Below are 22,234 nucleotides of genomic sequence, written 5' to 3' on the forward strand. Positions count from 1 at the left end.
TCAATGGTTCGGAGAGAGAGCGTGCTTGCTAGCCCAGTACCTGGATGTCCATTCATGGCAAGAAATTGAAGCTATGCTGGGTGACTTCGCTTGGGTCTCGAATGTTTGCAAACCAGCAGCGTTGGAATTCTGCTTCTGCAGAGAATCATCCTGTGTCGATACCTTTTGAAAAATGGCGGAGCACTGAGTACTTGAGATTTTGATGCGATATTTTTCTTCTACCTGGCATTTACGAGAGCAGAATATCCCATGCTTTAATAGTAAATTGCCGATATATTGGGGTTTATATTAATTAATTTATGAACGATTCCGTGCAGAGAAAATACGACAGAGTTATTAACCTTAAACAAGTCTTTTTTTTTAAGCTTTTGAATACGAAGAAAGTTAAGCAACTGAAAAGTTCATCAGTGAGGCGTCAAGAAAGTCCAACTTCCAGAAATGACTCCCTGATAGGATCATCCGTGGTAACGTGTCGCAGTGCAATACAAGGTCGGACCCTCCGTATCGTCCTGGGTAGGCTCCAAGTCTCCCCATTGCATGATGCTTAAAGGACTGAACCGGAATCCTGCAGTATAACCGTCGTTCAGCCGTTAATTGACGTTAGGCCCCCAGCCGCTGATCGCGGGGCAAGCGAAAAAAAAAATTAGCTGACGCAGTTGATTTTCAATTTTGACATCTTTACAGAGCTGAATAAATTGGCTCTGTCCTTTTCTACCTACTTATGAATACACATTATTGTCCACCATGTCCAGCATCAGCAGTAAAGAAAATGCCACTCTATCCACTCCCAATGAGGAGCTTGATCCCACCCAACTGGCCCAAATGAAAGCCCGATACGAGGAAGAAAGAAAGAAACGTCTCCGCGACAACGGAAATGCACAGTTCGTCGAAGTCGCAAAGTCAGCTCAGTATGAGCGTTTCGGCGATGATCCGTGGGTTGACCCGGCAGCAATCCAGCCCCTGCAAGCCAAATTCCCGGATAAGCGAAGTCAAATGCTCATCATCGGTGCCGGATGGGGCGGGGTACAGAATGCCGTCCGCATGGTCGAGGCTGGCATACCAGCCGAAGACATTCGCATTATCGACCCAGCCGGTGGCTTTGGTGGCACCTGGTACTGGAATCGGTATCCCGGGCTTATGTGTGATATTGAGAGCTATACATATCTCCCATATCTGGAAGAGACGGGCTACGTACCCAAGCACCGGTATTCGCAAGGCGAAGAGATTCGGGAGTATATCAACCTTGTTGCGCAGAAATGGGGATTGATAGACTGTGCCGTTTTCCAAACCCAAGCGCAGAAGATTGTTTGGGATGATGATGCCAAAGAATGGTCGGTCAATCTAATCCAGCGTTGCAAGGGCCAATCTCCAGAGACTCTCCAGATTCGCTCTAAATTTGTCACCATTTCTGCCGGTGTACTCAACTGGCCTAAGCTGCCGAACATCCCAGGGATTCTAGACTACCAAGGCGACATATTCCACTCTGCTCGTTGGGCATACGACGTCACTGGTGGATCTCCCAAAGACCCATCACTTGCCAAATTGAAGGATAAGCGGGTCGTGATTATCGGTACAGGAGCGACGGCGGTGCAAAGTGTTCCGCAGCTCGCGCAATGGTGCAAGCATCTCTTTGTCGTACAGCGGACGCCGGCCTCAGTAGACGTTCGTGATCAGCGAGAGACCGACGAAGAATGGTTCCATAAAGAGGTTGCACGATCGGAAGGATGGCAACGCGAGCGAATGCGAAACTTCCACCAACATTTCACTCTCGGCGAGACGCCAGCAGTCAACCTAGTCAATGATGGATGGACCCGCGCCCCTGGCTTAGTTGGTCTAACTGGGTATACAGAGGGGCCCAAATTGCCCGAAGAAATCCCAGCATACACGGCAAGATTGATTGAGGTCGATACCCCTCATCAAATCCGCATTCATGCTCGCGTGGATGGAGAGGTGAAGGATCCTGGCACTGCAGATAAACTGAAGCCCTGGTATCCTGTATGGTGTAAACGTCCTTTATTCCACGACGACTACCTCAAGACCTTCAATCGAGACAACGTGACTCTTGTCGATACCGATGGCAGAGGCATTGACCGCATGACGGCAGACTCTCTGGTCATCGGCGACAAGTCCTACCAGACCGATGTAGTCATCTTCGCGACAGGCTTCCTTGCGCCGCCCGCTGGCACGCCAGCCGAGAAGGCAAACATGTCAGTCATAGGCCTGAATGGAGTCTCCATGAGCGAGGAATGGCCTCGTGTCGGCCCTACAACCCTACACGGGGTCATCGATGCAAAGTTCCCAAATCTCTTCCTCTCCGGACCTCAGCAGGCGTCTACAAGTGGAAACTATCGCTTCAACCTCGACGAGTACGCCAAGCACATATCGTACATACTGGCCCAAGCGAAGCGTCGGGCCAATGGCACGCAATTCGTTGTTGCACCGTCCATAGAGGCAGCAGAGGATTGGGGCATGCAAGTTATGATGCATTCTGCGCCAATGGGGGTTGCAATTGGATGCACACCAGGATACTTCAATCTAGAGGGTGACCTTGATCGTGTGCCACCCGAGCAACAGATGGTCTTAGCGCGGTCGGGCCTTTGGGGCTCGGGAATTGAGCATTGGCTTGAAGTTATCGAAAATTGGCGAACTGATGGCGACATGAAGGGGATTGTGGTGCGCTGAGCAAGGGTCTGGCATTTACGATAGAGATCTTGATTCGTAGGTAGTATATAGCGCTTAGCAGTACATCCTTAAAGGGGTGTGTGTGTATCCGGAAATAGATCAAGAATGACTTCATTTAGATTTAGAATCTATAGCATATACTAGTACTTGAAATAAATCCCCTATTCCCGCGCTACGTTAGACGGTCAAGCTATCAGACCCCGCTCAGAGCTCGCTCAGAGCTCGCTTAGGGCCAGTCTAAGTGCGGCTCATTCCGGGATCTCAGAGCCGATCTGTACCTGAGGCGGCAGGTTTACCCTCACATGCAAAGACGAATGACGAGCATCCTCGATATCTTCTCAACCAATGTTCAACTCCCCGGATAATTCACGCCCACCTGGTTGGCCTGCGAGCCGACGATAGTCGCAGCGACCGCGCTGGAACACGCGTCGATCTATCGCCTTTCTCTTTTCCTTCACGTTGTACCGCAAGGTCGCCTCGGAACAATGTGACTCTATGTATAAAGTAATTGCCAGGTTACATGGGTGGGGACTTCTCCGCACCATCGATCTCTCTGTACATAAATAAATCCCGATCGGGGAGAAGATAAAACAAGTCCAGGTCAGTGCGACGAGGGAAGTAACTGTTACTTGCGAGGGATTCTGCGACACGTTATGCAGTTGCGTCGATTTCTTTTTTGCACTGCGAGTGCCTTGACATGGCTGAGAGGTATCGTTGAAATCACGGTCCCGAATGTCTTCCAAATGACTTGGCAACTGACACTTCTCTAGGTCATGCCAAGCTGGTGACGGTTCCGACTACGCCTTTTACGGAAACAGGAGGCGCTTACGATCTCTCCAAACTCACAGATATCATCGTCGATTCTAGGTATGCCAATGAGGTGGATCATGATGGACAGACATTGATCCCGCCAACTCTGTCGCAATTCGCGGAGACCTTCCGGGAGGACCTCAAAACATCCTTGGGCCTGGATCTGCACCTTGCGGGCGGCAGAAAGCGGAGAGCAAATACTATCTTCGTGACCCTGGGCAATAGCACGAGTTTCCAAGATGCCGCAGGGCGATGGACATCGGAGGGATATGATCTCAGGGTCGATGACCACGGGATTATTGTGACAGGAGCCAGCCCCCTGGGTGCTTGGTGGGCGACGCGGTCCATCCTTCAAGCCGCTGTGACTGGTGACTCGGTTCTTGCTAAAGGAACCGGCGCTGATGCACCTGGATGGGGCACCCGCGGTGTCTTTGTACGTCCATTCTCATTGATTGAATATTCTATCGGTCTAACGCTTTGACAGCTTGATGCCGGTCGCCACTTCTATCCTGCGGATTTCCTGGTCGAGATGTGCTCGTACCTCTCGTTCTTCAAGCAGAATACCTTTCACATCCATCTGAGTGACAACCTCAATAACAACGTGGAAGAGTATTCCCGGGAGCGCTCGCTGGAACTGTACGCCGCCTTCCGTCTCTGGTCCGAAGACCCGGCCGTCGCTGGTCTCAATCGCCGGGCGAACGAATCGTACACCCGTGAGCAATTCGACTTCGTCCAGACCCAGTGTGCTAAGCGCGGTGTTACCATCATCCCCGAGATCGAAACGCCCGGCCACGCGCTTGTTATCGTGCAATGGAAACCTGAGCTGGGACTCGAGGACTTGAGCATGCTCAACCTTAGTCACCCAGAAACCCTGCCAACGGTGAAGACTATCTGGAAGACCTTCCTGCCATGGTTCCATAGCAAGGTGGTGCATATCGGCGCCGATGAATACAACAGCAGCCTAGTGGGAGACTACACTAATTTCGTGAACGACATGAACACCTTCATCATACACGAGACGGGCGGTAGCAAGTCGATGCGCATCTGGGGAACCTTCACCCCGAAGGAGGGTGCCAACGTTTCCAAGTCTGTCTCCTACCAACACTGGGCAAACTATGACGACCACCCGTACTGGGACTACATCCAGAACGGATACAACGTGCTCAACTCGGACAATTACCTCTACCTCGTCGGCGGCTGGTCTGCGTCCTATCCACAGGAACTAGAGCTCAGTAGGATCTTTCAGGGACCATACGGCTCGGGTTATTCTCCGGTGATCATGGATAGCGATTCTATCGGCGATAACCCCCCTCGTAACAACAAGCATGTGCTCGGCCAAGTGGCCGCACTGTGGAACGACTATGGACCCAACTCTACTACTGTGCTGCAGGCCTACTACTCCTGGCGCAATGCGCTTCCGGCCCTAGCAGACAAGCAATGGGGCGGCAACGTCACCGAAGAAGAGTACCACTCCGTCTTCGACGCACTCCACGCTGCGGTGCCCGCACAGAACCTAGATCGCAGCATCCCCAGCCAGTCCGATACGATCCTACACTATACCTTCGACCATAGTTCCTGGACTGTCACTGACCACTCGGGTAATGGGTACCACGGTAGAGTCCATGGGTGTAAGATCGCAGACAAGAGTCTACACCTCGCGCATGGCTGCTACTTGGAGACACCGCTGGGCAGCAAGGGACGCGACTATACGCTCTCATTTCGGGTGAAGCCTACGTCTCAGACGCCAGGTACTCTATTCGCGGGTCCTGACTCGACATTTATGAATGGCAACGGCACCATCTCGAATGTGACCTTGGTCAGCGGTGGGAACCCATACTCGCTCAACTACAGCCTGCCGCTGAACACCTGGACCGACGTCAGTCTGGTGGCCGAAGGCAATACCACGAGGTTGACGGTCGGGCAGGAGGAGACAATGGAGTTTTTGACCAAGATTGGTGACTATGGAGAGTACTTCGAGTGGGCTCCCATTGCCGTCGAGGCGCCGCTGACTCGAGTGGGCGAAGGGTTCACTGGGTTGATGCAGAACATCGTTCTAAAGGGAAGTGCATCCTGAACACATTCCAAGGGAGGCTTATTGTGGGCAGCTTTGAATCATAGAACAATCTATCTTATTCCTAGAAGTTTACCGTGTGTAAATCACTATCTAAGCAATGACCAAGAGGTCAAATTTGGGAATCGTTTAATCACATCGCAACAGGCCATTGACTACAATGAAGCGAACTGTAATTACGTATGATTGGCAGCAATCACATTCTATTCTATAAAAATGATATCATGTCTTTCCTGTCCGTCTCTTCTCAACCAACCCTCTGAATGATCGAAAAGCAAAAGAGTACACTGCCCCTGGTCCTCACCGGGTTTCAAAGATGTTGGAAATGCCGCCCGGGGGGCAATTTCTTCTCCATCCATGCCGTCCTGCTGTTCATAAGCTCCCCCTATCCAAAGCACATTCCAGACGGCTATGTGGATCGCGCCCAGCGATTACTCTCATCGCCTTCCTTCCACTCTTGCTCCACGTACCCGAGCTGCTTCTTCACCTTCTGGACTGTTTCACGGTCACCCGTGTTCTTGCCCATGTTGTCACTCAGCTTGACTGCCGGACGACCGTTCCCTGAGGCGATCTTGATGACGATATTGAGCGGTTTGGATTTCTGGCCGTTGGTTTTGTTGATGAAATCATCTAGTAGCGAGAAATCAGTAACAATTCGCAAGAAGAATCCGAGAGAAGCTCACTGGTAAAGAAAGTGCCAACGCCAAACACGGGTTTGAAGCGTGCTTCTTCGGCGAGGGTCTTGTACTCCAGACACAGGTCGATCGTCAAGGAGTCCGAGAAGACCATCGTCTTGGGAGAGGTAATTCCCTCGCGGTCGTAGAATTGGCGCACTATTTTGACGAAGTTCGCTGGGTCACCTGAGTCTTGCCGAACGCCATCGTAGACCTGTGCATACGTCTTGGTTGGGTGACTGCCACCTTTTTGGATTGGTGCAGCAACGGGGGGCTCGATGGTTGATTCGCTCTGTACTGCTGATTGCACGGTGGTTGCGGCACCGGACGCTGTGGTGCTGACTGCTCCCGCACCTGCGCTGGTGTACTCGGGAATGGGCTTGCGGAAAGCGTCGAGGAAGGCGGGCGTGCCGAATGTGTCGGTGAGGGCAATCCCGAGGACCTTGTCATTGTCATTAGCAGCGTTATTATGCACACTCGCACAGGACTTACCCCTTGTCCAAAACATCCAAGCCAGTACCGCAAAGCCAGCTCGTTGGCGTTCTTGTAGTCATCCGTGATAGCCGCAATGCCCATATACCATTCATGCGCCACAGTCCCTACAGCATTGGTGTTGTACTTCATCGCAAGGTGCACATTGCTCGTCCCCGTAAAAACGCCTTTCCACCCTTGCCGTTTGGCCTCCTCTGCAGCTCGAGACAGCCCAGTCATGACCAGGTCGTGGGTGTGGTAGTCCCGACGACGACGCGATCCAAACTCCGAAAATATGCAACCATTCTCCAGCAACGCGCAGCCCTTGCGGTATGCCTTTTCCTCCTGGTTCACATAGTCCCAGTCGGTGTCACTGAACATGAAATATGCCTGGCTGGTCAGCGCCAATAGCGGGATCTCGTACAGGATCGTGTCGAGCCAGAGCCCCTTAATGATGTACTCCACGAGGCCCTCATCATCGTCACTGCCCGTGTCGTGGACAGGCGAGAACTTGATCTCGATCTGCTCGGAGGGTTTGAGCCGAAAAGTCTCCAGGAAGGTGATGTAGGCATCACTGAAGTACGGGCATTTGTTCTTGAGAAAGGCGCGCTCATCGGCGGTGACGCAGATGTTTGCGAGTTCTGGGGGTGCAGACAGTTAGTCAGGTTATTTCAAAATAGTCTCGATGGCCACGTACTGTCCATCTGTTCCAGAAGCCATTTGTACGCTCCGCGGCGCAGCTTCATGTCCGGGGTGCGGTTCGTGAAGCCGTAAGTCACATCTGGAGTAAGAATTAGAAAGAAGCTCACCCATATCTCACAGGTCCACTCACAAACATCAGGGAAGTACTTGAGGATCGCGCATTGCATCGTCAGCTTGTAGAGATCGGTGTCCAGAAGGGAGAAGATGCCCTCCGGCAAGGGAGAGGTAACTTCATGGCCCATTCTGTTGGAATGCCTGGCCGGATAATCCGGTCTACAGGTTGAGAGGTCAATCAGAATAGGCGCAGCCGAGGTAGAAACCGACTAGGTCAGCCGGAAGCACCAGGAGGGGGATTGCGCGAACTCGGAGTTGGACGCAATAATCTTCTTCTATCTTAGCGCGGGGGAAGCGATACCGGTGTTTGCACCTTTTGCACTCGTTGTATGGAGGGGTGGGTGGCAGTTGTCTCACAAACAACGAGGTGATGGAAAGGAACAGGGCTGTACCGCGCTAATCAGCCGCATTCAGAAGCTCGGATTCCTTTAAGACGATAATTCAGAGCAAGAAGCACGCGCGCCTTTTGCAGTCTCGCGGTGATCCCCGAGTGTCACATGACAAGAATCTGAGTCAGCACATGGTCGGCCGTGATTCTCGCCCTTGATCTTGCGACTGTTCTTCATCCATCCACCGTCGACGCCTTTCCATCAGAGGTGCTTCTTACGCTCGTCAGGGGTGTACGGTGGTGTGTTTTAATCACACTCGGCAGAGTGTCATTCTGATCGATCCCACCCAACATGGCACACGGAGCAGAGGACTGCGCGACTGTCCTGGAGCACTTTGTCCACGATGTCGCAAACCTTCCAGCCGAGATCAACCACTTGATGGAAGAAATCCAAGCCAAGGACAAAGTCATGCAGGAGTGTCGCAGCACAATCAACTCGCGCGACAGCAGCATCCAGAAATTCGTCAAGTTGAACGGCAGTCTCGCCCCAAACCCCAAGGAGGAACAGTACGGAAAGACCATCCTCCAGAATCTGGACCAGTGCCAGCAACTCCAAGACGAGAAGATCCAGCTGAGCGATAAGGCCTGCGTGCTCCTCGACCGGCAGATCAAGAGACTCGATGTGCGCATCCGCGACTTGATCAACGATGGCATTCTCACCAACGACCCTCCTATCCCCTCGCTCTTCGACAACAAGAACCAGTACAAAGACCCGCCGAAAGTCTTCTTCCCAGATTCTACCCCGTCTGCAGATTCGCCTGCTTACTCCTCCACGCCTCTCAACCCGACCTCCGGAAACGCCAACCCGATCCTTGCTGCTGCACAGAGACTGCACCAGGCCAGCGTCCCGCGCCCTGCCAACGCAGCTGCCGTACTAGCAGCACAAGCCACAGCCCGCAGCTCCGCGCCCGCAACCCCCACCGGCACTACGGCCGTCCACGCGCTGCAGCGGCAGCGAGAATCCTCTGCGGGGGCAGTGGACCACAAGCGGCGCCGACTGAACACATCATTTGGAGCCGTCCCAGCCGCATCTTCGAACCTGCGCCAGTCCTCCCTTGGCCCCGGCACACCCAAGGCCGGCACGCCGGCATCCAGCCGAGCAGGCAGCGCAGGCCCGCGCGCGATGGGCGGACCCAAGAAAGCAATGACGAAGAAGGTCGCGCCGCACCAGCAAGTCAAGAAACTTAAGAGCGCGAACGGCAAGCCGACTAAGCGCTCCTCCAGCGCCAATGGCCGCGTCAAGATCTCGAAGAAATCGCCCGCTGGCGATGGCGAGGAGGACGACGACTCCATGCTGAGCAGCGCGGACACGGATGATTCGGAGAAGAGCGATGGGCAGGGTGAAGATGTTGATGATGACGAGGAAGAGGAGGAGGATGAGGGGAATGAGGATAGCAAGGTGTACTGTACCTGTCGGACAGTCAGCCATGGCGATATGGTCGCCTGCGACAACGACGATTGTCCGTATGAGTGGTTCCACTGGAAATGCGTCGGCTTGACCCGTGAGCCTGTGGGGACGTGGTTTTGTGATGAATGCAGGAAGACGCTGGGGAAGTAATATGGTTTTCTCTGTCCTTTTGTTTTTGCATATACCCAGGGCGTTTACTTCTCATATTCAATGCGAGTTCTTCGGAAAGAGTACATTCGACTCTCTGTGCAGGCTCTTGCCTACGTGAAACAATCAAGCTCCTTGTAAAATTGATCTACAGGCAAGCCACCTTTCTACGTGCAAGAGTTTTTTTTTTTTGCTCCAGGTATATATATCTTAGGCTGGATCTGGCTAGACATATGCTTTCTGCCTGCGATATAGTGTAGCCATCCCTAATTATTGTCTTCTCGCACTCTCCTTCATCCTGCCATTGCATTCAGCTGCCCTCCCACGATCTCCTCAGCGTCACACTCTTCTCAACTATCGAACTAGCCCCCTTCGAAGGGGCTCGATTCCAAGGCGATTCATATGAGCAACGGATATCGGGAGATCATTGCATTTCGGCGTATCTCCTGTGCAAACTTTCGATCTTCTAAATCTTATAAGAATTTTCACCATCTTCTTATTCGATAAGATCCTCATGTTCGTAGCCGTTCCTGACTGCCCATGTTCTCCTAGGTTGCCTCATTCTTATGCGGACCTATCTTATATCCTTTCCGGGCCCACCCCACTCTAGGGCTATGGCATGATCAGTTCCAAAACGATTATCTAAATACGATGCTATTGGATCCTGGAATACCGGACACTATATCGGTGTACACTTCTTGATAGATGCTCCTACAAAACCCGGTCCGGATCCATCCGAGGCATGATCCTACCGCACTGAACAACAGGTCCATCAAATGGATGCTGAGATTGATAACTCAACTATGGAGATAGTTATAAGCATGTCTATTCATACATGCCCTTCCCCCAGGCTATAATACAAGTATCCGAAAGTCCAACCGCATCAAGAGCGGAAATGTCTATAGCACGTAGTTCCCAGACCGACGCCGATATGCTTCCATCGGATTCAACACGAGAACCAGAATTCATGCCGCGATATCACAGAGCCATTTAAACACTGAATTGTATGTCAACCTTCATTCCGGACGGGGGGCGATGAGCGGCGACTTACGGAGGGAGGAGGAACTCTCCGAGGCTGCTGTGGAGGAACGCGACACCGGCCTAAGAGGGATTCGTCAGTCTCAGACTGTTCATAACGTGAGAGTCTCTCGAGTCCAAGGAGATACATACACCGAAGACTAGTAGGCTCCGGACAATGGTGGTGTTCTCGGGGGAGGTGGCCTCGTCGTAGACAGTGTTAAGGAAGCTCTTCTGGGGGCGACCGGAGGAGCTCGAGACGACGACGCGCTGCTTGGGAGGCATAGTGACGAACGAGTTGTTGATGAAAGACAAACAGGGTTCAAGTGGTGAGTGACGAGATGAAAGTGAAGGCAAAGCGGAGAGAAAGAAATCTGAGTTGCGCTTGTAGCTCGCCTCACCGCCCGTATATCTTTCGCGCCCTACGTACCACCGTCACTACTGGTTACTGATTTCGTACGTGCCCTCGATTACCGGACGATTTCTTTGCGCGTTGTTTTAATCTCTGTCAAAGGCCTGCACTGTTGACTGCAAGCCTTGGATCCCGTGCATGTGCTGCTGCAGCCATGGCAAGCGTCGACGAGCTCTTCAAGGTAAATCGTCGCAACACCCCAAACCGCGAGCGGGACTGACCATCCTAGAAACCCTCATCGGCAGCGAGTTCCAAGCGCAAGTTCGAGTCCGTCCGCGATCCAAGTATGTTCCTCCGATCCCACGTCCACGCGACTGGCAGCCCGTGCTAATGCACGTCCCCAGATGAGCTATACAAAGCCGCGAAAACAGATCCCAATGGCGATGTGAAATCGAAAGGAAAAGGCGCGATGGTGGAGGATGAAGAAGCGGAAGACGATGATGGCGAAGCTGGGCCGGAGCTGCCTCCCGACTTTGACGAGGAGGATGTACCGGATGACGAGGAGGGGCGCTTCTTTGGCGGTGGCATGGAGCGGAAGACGGCACAGGCGATGCAGTATATTGATCAGCAGGAGGAGGAAGATGCTGCGGTATGCGATTTTCCATGGCTGGGTGCTCAACGGGCTGACCGAGCTATCTACCTAGCCCGAGAAATTCGACTCGACGTGGGTGCGCCGATTCGCTCTGGGATTCGAAAAGAAGATATCCAAGAACGCTGAACTGCGTGCGAAATTCGAGAACGACCCCCAAAAGTATGTGGTGGTTGGCTGTTGTTTGCATGGAGATGCTGATCCATTTGCAGATTCATGGCCTCGGAGGCCGATTTGGACACCGAAATCAAGAGCTTGTCGATTCTATCCGAGCATCCGGACCTTTACGAAGAGTTTGCGAAAATGGGTTGCGTGGGATCATTGGTTTCCCTGCTTTCGCATGAGAATGCCGATATTGCCATCGATGCTATCCAGATCATGAGTGAGCTGACGGATGAGGATATTCAAGCCGAGCAGGAACAGTGGGATAGCTTGGTCAACGCAATGGTACGTTATGGCTATTTATTTACTATTGAACCTGTTAACAGTCCTTAGATGGATGCCGATCTCATTGAACTATTGACACAAAATCTCTCGCGTCTTGACGAGGGCTCAGAGACGGACAGAGCAGGGGTTTATTACGTCTTGAGTGAGTTAACACCCTGTTACACAATAACGATTACTTATTCCCTGCAGGCGTCTTGGAAAATTTAGGCTCTCAATCGTCCGTCGCAGAGAAGATCGGGCAAGATTCCACAATATTGTCCTGGATTTTGTCCCGCATCCAGCAAAAAGAAGCCCCCGTCAGTCAGAACAAACAATATGCTGCGGAAATCCTAGCGATTCTATTGCAGTCGTCCTCAAAGAACAGAGAGAAATTTGCGTCTCTCGATGGCGTTGATGTTCTCCTTCAGCTACTCAGCCAATACCGGAAACGAGACCCGGCAAAGGACTCTGACGAGGAAGAATATGTGGAGAACTTATTTGACACCTTGATCTGCCTGGCAGATGAAGATTTTGGCAAGGACAAGTTTGTGCAAGGCGAGGGCATTGAGCTCGCACTGATCATGCTCAAAGAGGGCAAATTTAGTAAACCCCGCGCGCTGAGAGTTCTTGACCATGCGTTCGGCGGAGTTGGGGGTGCGCCTGCATGTGAGAAATTGGTCGAGGCTGCAGGGCTGCGGACGGTTTTCGGGATGTTCATGAAGAAGGTACGCTATTTCGCTCCGATAATCCACTCCAGGCTAACACCCGTCTAGCAAGAGAGCCAGAACATCGAGCATTTCCTCGGTATCTTTGCCTCGCTTCTTCGACTTCTACCGGGCGGATCTGCAGCGCGCATTCGCACCCTGGCAAAATTCATGGAAAAGGACTACGAGAAGATCGATAAGCTCATCAAGCTGCGCCGCGAGTACGCCGCTCGCGTCGCCCCCGTGGAGCAAGCTATCGAGAAGGAGCGCAAATCCTTATCTAAGGAGGACCAAGAATACATGGCTGCCGAGTGGCTGTCTCGGCGCTTTGATGCTGGGTTGTTCTCATTACAGGTATGATTTACGACCCTTTTAAGCTCGGTCACATACTGATATCCTGGCCAGACAATCGATGTCATCCTCTCATGGCTGGTTGCCGAGGACGATGGCGCAAAGAAGAAGATCGTGTCCCTTCTGGCGGACCGTGATGAGGATCTGAGCTTGGTACGGGGCACATTACAAGGTAAGAAAGTCCGCCGTTAAAACTAAATTCCACAAATGCTGACTGGGGTAGAACAACTGGAGGGCCTTGGAGAGGAGGAACCGGGGCAAAAAGATTTCAAGGATATGCTGAGCACGCTTCTGCAGTTCCTGTGATCATACAGCATGAAATGTACTATAGCGTTCAGAAACAAGTAATTCTGCAGCCCTCCACCATACTATAGATTCGTAGTGTGTTCATTCTCTTTGTACCTGTAGTTTCACGTGACTTCCCAATCAGGCTAGCGCCGGCCCACCTGACCTGTCGAGAATCCATCACTTTCCGCCATCTCAATTCATCCGGCGCATTCTCTTCCCATACCACCCGCTGAGATCCTTCCTGACCAGCTCTCAGTCGTCTGGTCCGCTTCTGCAGAGCATCGCACTTATTGACAGGCGGGCGCTGCAGCGCGCGGGGCGACACGACTCGAGACTTTCCTCCAGCCGACGCGACTCCCTGCGCTCACGTACCGCGGATCTCTCACTTTTCCTTGACAACCGTTCCCCGACGAATCCGACTCAGCCAAGATGGCCGACTACGATGAGGCATATGAGGAGGAGTTCTATGACGATGCGGAGGAGGGCATCACCTCGGAGGACTGCTGGACCGTGATCTCTTCGTTCTTCGACACGAAGGGCCTGGTGTCCCAGCAGTTGGACTCGTTTGATGAATTCATCTCATCGACGATGCAGGAACTCGTGGAGGAACAAGGACAGGTCGTTCTCGATCAGACTCTCCCGCCAAATGAAGACGAAGTAGACCCCGTGGTCGTGCGTCGGTATGAGCTTAAATTCGGCACCGTCATGCTCTCGCGACCGTCGGTGACTGAGGGCGATGGTGCGACTACGATCATGCTGCCGCAGGAAGCACGCCTCCGAAATTTGACCTACGCTAGTCCGCTGTACCTCGGCGTCACGAAGAGAATCATGGAAGGGCGAGAGCGACGAGTTGCCGATCGCGACGACGAGGAGACCATCGAGGCTGAGGAAACCCAGAAGAACCGTGGCACATATCTGTCATGGGAACAGAAAGAACTGCCTGCGGAGCAGATGAAGGAGGAGACAGTGTTCATTGGCAAGATGCCCATCATGCTCAAGTCCAAGTACTGCATCTTGAAGGACCTGAACGAGCAGTCTCTGTACGGCTGGAACGAGTGCCCCTATGACTCGGGCGGTTATTTCATCATTAACGGAAGCGAGAAGGTTCTGATTGCACAGGAGCGCAGTGCTGGCAATATCGTGCAGGTTTTCAAAAAGGCCCCTCCGAGCCCAACACCCTACGTGGCAGAAATTCGAAGCGCTGTCGAGAAAGGTTCGCGCCTTCTCAGTCAGCTGGCGCTCAAGCTTTTTGCCAAGGGCGACAGTGCCAAGGGAGGCTTCGGTCCGACTATTCGATCGACTTTGCCTTACGTCAAGACCGATATCCCCATCGTGGTAGTCTTCCGAGCGCTGGGCGTCGTTTCCGACGAGGATATTCTGAATCACATTTGCTACGACCGCAATGATACTCCGATGCTGGAGATGTTGAAGCCTTGTATCGAAGAGGGTTTCGTCATCCAAGACCGTGAGGTGGCGCTCGACTTCATCGCCAAGCGAGGCTCATCACAATCGAACCTGAACCACGAGAGGCGTGTGCGATACGCTCGGGAGATTATGCAGAAGGAGCTGCTCCCTCACATCTCACAGAGCGAGGGCAGCGAGACTCGTAAGGCGTTCTTCTTGGGCTACATGGTGCACCGACTCCTGCAGTGTGCACTGGGTCGCCGTGACGTTGACGATCGTGACCACTTCGGAAAGAAGCGTCTTGATCTGGCTGGCCCGCTTCTGGCGAACTTGTTCCGTGTTCTTTTCACTCGCGTTACCCGAGATCTGCAGCGCTACGTGCAGCGGTGTGTTGAGACGAACCGTGAAATCTACTTGAATATTGGTATCAAGGCCAGCACATTGACCGGCGGTCTGAAGTACGCCCTTGCAACTGGCAACTGGGGAGAGCAGAAGAAGGCTGCCAGCGCCAAGGCCGGTGTATCCCAAGTGCTCAGTCGCTACACCTATGCGTCTACTTTGTCTCATTTGCGCCGCACCAATACCCCCATCGGCCGAGATGGCAAGATCGCCAAACCGCGCCAGCTCCACAATACTCACTGGGGTCTGGTGTGTCCCGCTGAAACGCCCGAAGGTCAGGCTTGTGGTCTTGTCAAAAATCTGGCACTCATGTGCTACATCACCGTTGGTACGCCTAGCGAGCCAATCATTGACTTCATGATTCAACGGAACATGGAAGTTTTGGAAGAATTCGAGCCCCAAGTGACGCCCAACGCTACCAAGGTGTTTGTTAATGGTGTCTGGGTCGGTATCCACCGCGATCCGTCACATCTCGTCAACACCATGCTGTCGCTGCGCCGACGGAACATGATCTCCCACGAAGTCAGCTTGATTCGGGATATTCGTGAGCGGGAGTTCAAGATTTTCACTGACACTGGTCGTGTGTGCCGCCCACTTTATGTCATTGACAACGACCCGAAGAGTGAGAATGCCGGGTCGCTGGTCCTGAACAAGGAGCACATCCGGAAGCTGGAGCAGGACAAGGATTTGCCACCGGATATGGATCCAGAAGACCGCCGGGAGCGCTACTTTGGTTGGGATGGTCTGGTGCGGTCGGGTGTGGTGGAGTATGTGGACGCCGAGGAAGAAGAGACGATCATGATTGTGATGACACCCGAGGATCTCGAGATCTCTAAGCAACTTCAGGCCGGCTACGCCCTGCCCGAAGAAGAAACCAACGATCCCAATAAGCGTGTCCGCTCGATCCTTAGCCAACGGGCGCACACATGGACACACTGCGAGATTCACCCCAGTATGATCTTGGGTGTTTGCGCCAGCATCATTCCGTTCCCCGACCACAACCAGTCGCCCCGTAACACTTACCAATCTGCTATGGGTAAACAAGCGATGGGAGTGTTCCTGACAAACTTTAATCAGCGCATGGAGACGATGGCGAATATCCTCTATTATCCTCAGAAACCGCTGGCGACGACGCGATCAATGGAGTTCTTACGATTCCGTGAGCTGCCGGCCGGTCAGAATGCCATCGTGGCCATTGCCACTTACTCGGGCTACAATCAGGAAGATTCGGTCATTATGAACCAAAGCAGCATTGACCGCGGCCTGTTCCGCAGTTTGTTCTACCGCACTTACACGGACTCGGAGAAGATGGTGGGCCTGACGGTGGTGGAGCGCTTTGAGAAGCCGATGCGGTCCGACACCATCGGAATGCGCAAGGGTACTTATGACAAGATTGACGATGATGGTATCATCGCCCCTGGTGTGAGAGTGTCTGGAGAAGATATCATCATTGGCAAGACCGCTCCTTTGGCGCCCGAAGCGGAGGAGCTCGGCCAACGTACCAAGTCCCATACCAAAATTGACGTGTCGACGCCGCTGCGCAGCACCGAGAGCGGTATTGTGGACCAGGTGTTGATCTCGACCAGCAATGACGACCTCAAATTTGTCAAAGTGCGTATGCGCACAACCAAGGTGCCCCAGATCGGTGACAAATTCGCCTCGCGTCACGGACAGAAGGGTACGATTGGTATCACCTACCGACAGGAGGACATGCCATTCACGCGGGAGGGTGTGGTTCCCGACCTGATCATCAACCCGCACGCCATTCCGTCGCGTATGACCATCGCCCACTTGATCGAATGTCAGCTCAGCAAGGTGTCTTCGCTGCGCGGGTTCGAGGGCGACGCGACCCCGTTCACCGATGTGACGGTGGACTCGATCTCGCGGCTGCTGCGCGAGCACGGGTACCAGTCGCGTGGGTTCGAGGTCATGTACAACGGCCACACAGGCCGCAAATTGATGGCGCAAGTGTTCCTGGGCCCGACGTACTACCAGCGCCTGCGGCACATGGTCGACGACAAGATCCACGCTCGTGCGCGTGGGCCGACACAGATTCTGACCCGGCAGCCTGTCGAGGGTCGTGCGCGTGACGGTGGCCTGCGTTTCGGAGAGATGGAGCGCGATTGCATGATCGCTCACGGCGCCAGCGCCTTCCTGAAGGAGCGTCTGTTCGACGTGTCGGATCCGTTCCGTGTGCACATCTGCGACGACTGCGGGTTGATGACCCCTGTTGCGTGAGTCCTTTCCCTCGTATTACATCTGCCTTTCTCTTACTAACTTGATTTGCTATAGAAAACTGAAAAAGGGCCTCTTCGAGTGCCGCCTGTGCAACAACAAACACCGCATCTCGCAAGTGCACATCCCGTACGCCGCCAAGCTTCTGTTCCAAGAGCTGGCCTCGATGAACATTGCCGCGAGGATGTTTACCAATCGCTCCGGGGTGTCTGTGCGGTGATTTCATTTTATTCGTTTTGAGTTGTGTACTTTAAATTTTCTTCATGGTTGCTCAAAAATGCTCAGTCTGTACGGACTTGCGAGACTGTTTTGCGGCGTCGGGAGGAATCGAATCTGGCCATCGCATCATACATAGTTTTGAAATGAACACATTATTGCGCATTTATCTACATCGTGCTCCCAACGAATTCTTGCAGTTTCAATTTCAATTTTGAGGTGGGTAGGTAAGATAATGACGGTAACTAGTTAATGCTTGGAAATGCTGCCTCACTGTACAACAAAAAAAGAAAAGAATGGATGTCATGGGCCAAGGGTGTATCTCGCAATCAACGATCAAATAAATCACGCCGCAGGCTCCTGCTTGATCTGAGGCGCAGCAGATGCATTCTTCGCCGCCAGCTCCTCAGTCGTAGGCTTCCTCGCCCAGACACGTTTCCTAATAGATAATTATTAGTTACATCCAGCACTTACCCAGCAGAGAAGGGAGAGAAAGAGAGAGAGAGGGGCAGAAACTCACGCGCGCTGGTAAATATGAATCCTCGGATTCTGAATCTCGGCCCGAATCTTCGCCATCAGAACCAGCACCTCCTCCTTCGTCCACGGCTGCGGCAAGCCATACTTGGTCAGGAGATAGAGCGCCCAACCCTCCATACCAGACGCCCACTGGTGATAATGCAGACGACCAGCCTCCTTGAGCACAGAATCCCTAGGCCATGGCCCGATGGGCATTTTGTAGTTCGTCTCGTGCACGTCCACGAACCCGGCTTCCTCCATGGAGCGCCGCATCTCGCTCATCGTTCTCGCCGAGTGGCCCCAGTTTTCGCTTGCTTCAACCACCGCGACTCCGAAGGCCCGGGTGTGGCAGTTTTCGGGCATGGTATTGTCGTCGCAGCGGACTACGGCGTCGCCTTCCCATTGTTCGATCCAGCCGCCAGGGGCGAGGTTGCTATTGCTCTCATTAGGATTGGTCGGGTTGAATAGTAGAGGGCGTGGGGGAGACGCACTCGTAGCACTGCTTGTACACCTTGGCCCATTCCTCGGACGTAAACGACGCGATCATCTGCCGCATATGGATCAGGTCAAAGGGCGTGCGCCACGTCCATTCCTGGAGCACGTCGTCGACTTCCAGGACGCAGTTGGGCGGGAGCCAGTCCAGCGGCGGGGGGAAGAGGTCGACGCCGCGCACGTTCGCTGGAATATGGTTAGGCGTGGTCGGAGCAGAAGAATCAGAGATATTTACCGTCCGGGAACATATCAGCAACATCACTAGACGATACGTATGGTTAGTGGTGTATATCACCAAGAGAGGAAGGGTGCGTGGCACGTACACGGCCCAGTTGCCTCGGCCCGTGCCGAGATCGAGGATGTGTTTGGGGTTCTTCAAAGGTGCCTGGAACAGCGGGTTGTCCGAGGTCGAGTCAAGGATCATGCAGACGAGGTGCCTGGTGTTGTCTGTTAGTTTTGTCCTGTTGTATTGCAGGGATTCAATTAACGCACCCAGCTTCCAGACTCTCGAATTGTTGCTCGTCCGATGGAGCCCTGGCGACTCGGTCAGATCCGATAGTTAGGAGCCGACCGGAGAGACATCATTACCAATATTCGCCCTCTTTGATCGTTTGGTATCTGCACAATTGTCAATCATTGTCGTCCGGGATATGTATGGTGTGGTGTTGACACGCATACCGTCGGCCATTTTCCATCACACCGCGATAAATCGACGAGGCGAGCGAGGTCGTCTCCCTGCGGGGGATCAGTTAATCCGTCACACCTGTCCCGATCGAGAGAAACGTACGACTCGAAGTCACTCGGCTGGTAGGCATCGTGGGAGGCATAAAAGTCCGGGTCCTGGTTGCGATGAGAATCTGATGGGAAATGCGACCGGGGAGACAGGTCGGTTCACGTACCACCGCAATGGGCTGCTCGGACATGGTGAGGGGATTTCTCGTGAATTAGGGTATACCGAACCGACCGAGAATAAATATAGCCACGGAGTATTATGATTATTATGGTTCAAGAAAGCACCAACGGCCACGGATGACTGCGGGAAGGGGGAAGGGCGGAGTCTTAAGGAACGGTGTTGGGGAAGGTGTCAAATCATGCTAGTTCGCCCTTAGTGTTTCCGCGCCACATAACATACGGGCGACAGCACCAAGCCGAGGAAGGAAGGAGGGAGGGGCTAGGCTAGGAAGCGGTCCGCGTTGCTTTTAGCGGGCGATCGACGGGCCAGAGCCAATAGTTCCACCGCGGGAGCAGCAGAGGATCATGTTCTGTCGCTGGTGGGGCAGATGCCGCGTGGGAATGGCATTGTCCTCGACGCGGCTTGTTTCTAGACAGGTAGGAGCCCAGGAGCCTAGGACGGATCGTGTCTAGTGGGCGTGGAAGTACATGGGACTACTGCACTGCTTACATACTGGCCGGCCTCCGGAGTGACAGCGCATAACGCCGTGCCCCGATTGGCCCGTGGCGGCCATCACCACGCAGTCTGCACACAACCAACCACAACCTCCCAATACCCGCCGACCCTTCACCACCCCTCAACTCGAATCAGGACTTAAAAATATGCCAGATTCGCCCTCTCGCTTCTTTCCTTTCTTCTTTTCTTCAGCGAGTCGTCTGTTATTTTTTTGCTGCCCTTGAGTGAGACCTAGGCACTGGTTGCCCCCCATTATTCTTCTTCTATATTTCTATACTTCTACACTTTATTAATCCCTTCCCACAGAACGAGCTGTGCTCTCTGTGATTTTTTGGTCATCTGTCTTGTCTGCCTTGCCGCAGGTCTCTCTCAAACTTCATTTCCAACAAACAGCAGTGCTGTGCCACTCGTCGCCGGTCGACGTGTCTACCTTGCTGTTTCAGCGCTAATCTAACAGACCACGCCAATAATCTCGCTCGAACTTATATTCTTTCTCTCGTTGTCGTGAACTGGTTTCATCGTCAACTTCCATTTACTTTATTATTCACGCAAACTTATTATCACCAACCAAGCAAAGCAAAGCAGAAATGGCCGCTGTCCAGCTCAAGTTCGGCCTGCGCACCTCGTCCAATGTCAAGACCGTCCATCTGGTCGGCTCCTGGGACAACTACTCGCGCCAGTTGCCGCTGTCCGCTGAGGACAAGCCCGGTTCCTGGCTGGGCAAGTTTCGCTTCCAGACCTCCATGCTGAAACTGGGTGGTCGCTACTGGTACTACGTATGTCCTACGCTGTTTCTCTCTTGATACGATACTAACCGAGTCTGCAGTACATCATGGATGGGTACCACGTCTCGCACGACCCAGCTGTCGAGTACACCGTCGAGCCCACCACGGGACGCAAACTAAACATCCTCGATGTTCCCGGCGGCAAGACCAGCAGCAGCCACCGCAGCAGCGCCCCCAAAGCCCGCCGCGGCTCAACCAACATTGCCACTGGTCGTGCTCTATCCCCATCCAAGATCCAGCACCCCAAGCCCTCAAAGCCATACGCCTCGCGCCAGCTCCGCGAATCCGAGTTCGCCGCACCCACAGTCGACGACCTAACGCGCCGCTTCGCCGGCTCCCGCCTGTCAGACTCGGATGGCTACTCGTATTCCAACAGCCCGCCCAGCTCCGCTGGCTCATCGCTGTCCTCCCGCTCGTCATCGGGCTCGGGATCGACCTCTCCGTCGTCCCTCTCCTCGCTCAGCGACCCGCCCCTGCCCCAATGCCGCTGCGAGCGCTACGGCATCACCCGCAAGGGCGACCGCGTCAAGCTCGACTGCGGCGGTAACCGCTGTGGGTATATCACCGAGAGCTCGGAGGCGAGCTGTTCCGAGTCAGAGGATTCGGATGAGGAGTATCGTCGTGTACGCTCGGCTGTTCGTCGCCAGGGCATTGTCGTGCGACGCTAGATACGATAGGATACGTTCTGTGATTGATGGGAGTCTTTTCTTATTTCCGGGTCTCTGCATTGTGCAGGATCTGGTGAAAGAAAGACTCTTTACGCTTGGTGTCTCGGGGATGAGGTCACGCTCCTTCCTTTCTTGTTGGTTTTTTTGATTGCTTGGGAAAATAATTAAGAATCAAAAGAAAAAAAAAGCCCTTAGCCGCGGGTGAGCCGGTCTCGCTTCGTGGATTGGGCGTGGGTGTTAATTGATGGTTGTGATGCAGGAGAAGAGTTGAGTTGAGAGTTGGAATGGGAGAACTGGAGAGGAGAGGAGAGGAGAGAAGAAGAGTGGTCGTGATGAAGAAGGGCAGAAGGAGAACCACAAGGGGAGGGTGCAGACGAGACCCCCGAACGACGAAATCCATTTTTGATAATGGTTGACAAGTCGCATTCCTCGTGCTAGCCAGACATTATTATACCCACCTACCGACCTCGGTTGGAAGGGACATGATATGAGTATCACGAGCCAGCAATGCTTGAATGAATGAATGCCAATTTCGATCTGCTCTGTGATGATTTCCTCAGGGAATTATCACAGCCGTGCGGAATGAATGACTCCCATCTATACGCCATGACATGTATCTCGCCATCTAGTGAATGAACCAGACTGGTTCCTTCCGATGGACTGGTTAGTTTTATAAACATAGCTTTAGTTGAATTCGAGATGATGGAATGAGATATGGCCGTTTTTTCAGCCGTTAGTGAAGGTGCATTGTACGAGGATCTGTGGATGCGTAATGGGCTTTCATTTCCTCCCTATATCTGTAATCAGCCACAGTATTTGATTATAGCGGTACGTCAAGGGCAGAACTACCGTGCGGT

The 22,234-nt window shown here is 53.2% G+C and overlaps 7 protein-coding genes across 7 annotated transcripts; 5 read left to right on the forward strand and 2 right to left on the reverse strand.

The window, feature by feature from the left end:
• Positions 1 to 744: 744 nt before the first annotated feature.
• PFLUO_LOCUS3472 (uncharacterized protein) lies at positions 745 to 2,682 on the forward strand (the record flags this gene model as incomplete). Its single annotated transcript, XM_073780723.1, has 1 exon — positions 745 to 2,682. The coding sequence occupies one exon, from the start codon at positions 745 to 747 to the stop codon at positions 2,680 to 2,682; it is 1,938 nt and encodes a 645-aa protein (XP_073637549.1).
• Positions 2,683 to 3,335: 653 nt separating this feature from the next.
• PFLUO_LOCUS3473 (uncharacterized protein) lies at positions 3,336 to 5,566 on the forward strand (the record flags this gene model as incomplete). Its single annotated transcript, XM_073780724.1, has 3 exons — positions 3,336 to 3,390; positions 3,453 to 3,925; positions 3,977 to 5,566. 3 exons carry the CDS (start codon positions 3,336 to 3,338, stop codon positions 5,564 to 5,566), a joined length of 2,118 nt encoding a protein of 705 aa, XP_073637550.1.
• A 406-nt stretch (positions 5,567 to 5,972) lies between these two features.
• PFLUO_LOCUS3474 (nicotinate phosphoribosyltransferase) lies at positions 5,973 to 7,652 on the reverse strand (the record flags this gene model as incomplete). Its single annotated transcript, XM_073780725.1, has 5 exons — positions 5,973 to 6,193; positions 6,247 to 6,679; positions 6,730 to 7,349; positions 7,406 to 7,489; positions 7,541 to 7,652. The coding sequence occupies 5 exons, from the start codon at positions 7,650 to 7,652 to the stop codon at positions 5,973 to 5,975; spliced, it is 1,470 nt and encodes a 489-aa protein (XP_073637551.1).
• A 3,398-nt stretch (positions 7,653 to 11,050) lies between these two features.
• On the forward strand, positions 11,051 to 13,272 carry PFLUO_LOCUS3475 (uncharacterized protein; the record flags this gene model as incomplete). The annotated part of the gene is made up of 10 exons (XM_073780726.1): positions 11,051 to 11,077; positions 11,126 to 11,180; positions 11,241 to 11,485; positions 11,541 to 11,647; positions 11,698 to 11,932; positions 11,981 to 12,074; positions 12,122 to 12,636; positions 12,685 to 12,969; positions 13,021 to 13,138; positions 13,190 to 13,272. The coding sequence occupies 10 exons, from the start codon at positions 11,051 to 11,053 to the stop codon at positions 13,270 to 13,272; spliced, it is 1,764 nt and encodes a 587-aa protein (XP_073637552.1).
• Positions 13,273 to 13,683: 411 nt separating this feature from the next.
• Positions 13,684 to 17,512, forward strand: PFLUO_LOCUS3476 (DNA-dependent RNA polymerase II; the record flags this gene model as incomplete). The annotated part of the gene is made up of 2 exons (XM_073780727.1): positions 13,684 to 17,291; positions 17,350 to 17,512. The coding sequence occupies 2 exons, from the start codon at positions 13,684 to 13,686 to the stop codon at positions 17,510 to 17,512; spliced, it is 3,771 nt and encodes a 1,256-aa protein (XP_073637553.1).
• Positions 17,513 to 17,853: 341 nt separating this feature from the next.
• Positions 17,854 to 19,439, reverse strand: PFLUO_LOCUS3477 (uncharacterized protein; the record flags this gene model as incomplete). The annotated part of the gene is made up of 10 exons (XM_073780728.1): positions 17,854 to 17,947; positions 18,029 to 18,457; positions 18,516 to 18,702; positions 18,752 to 18,777; positions 18,840 to 18,953; positions 19,009 to 19,050; positions 19,105 to 19,134; positions 19,195 to 19,251; positions 19,304 to 19,356; positions 19,416 to 19,439. The coding sequence occupies 10 exons, from the start codon at positions 19,437 to 19,439 to the stop codon at positions 17,854 to 17,856; spliced, it is 1,056 nt and encodes a 351-aa protein (XP_073637554.1).
• Positions 19,440 to 20,511: 1,072 nt separating this feature from the next.
• On the forward strand, positions 20,512 to 21,377 carry PFLUO_LOCUS3478 (uncharacterized protein; the record flags this gene model as incomplete). The annotated part of the gene is made up of 2 exons (XM_073780729.1): positions 20,512 to 20,700; positions 20,751 to 21,377. 2 exons carry the CDS (start codon positions 20,512 to 20,514, stop codon positions 21,375 to 21,377), a joined length of 816 nt encoding a protein of 271 aa, XP_073637555.1.
• Between the last annotated feature and the right edge of the window lie 857 nt (positions 21,378 to 22,234).

This window comes from Penicillium psychrofluorescens (assembly GCF_964197705.1).
Source record: "Penicillium psychrofluorescens genome assembly, chromosome: 2".
Taxonomy (NCBI): domain Eukaryota; kingdom Fungi; phylum Ascomycota; class Eurotiomycetes; order Eurotiales; family Aspergillaceae; genus Penicillium; species Penicillium psychrofluorescens.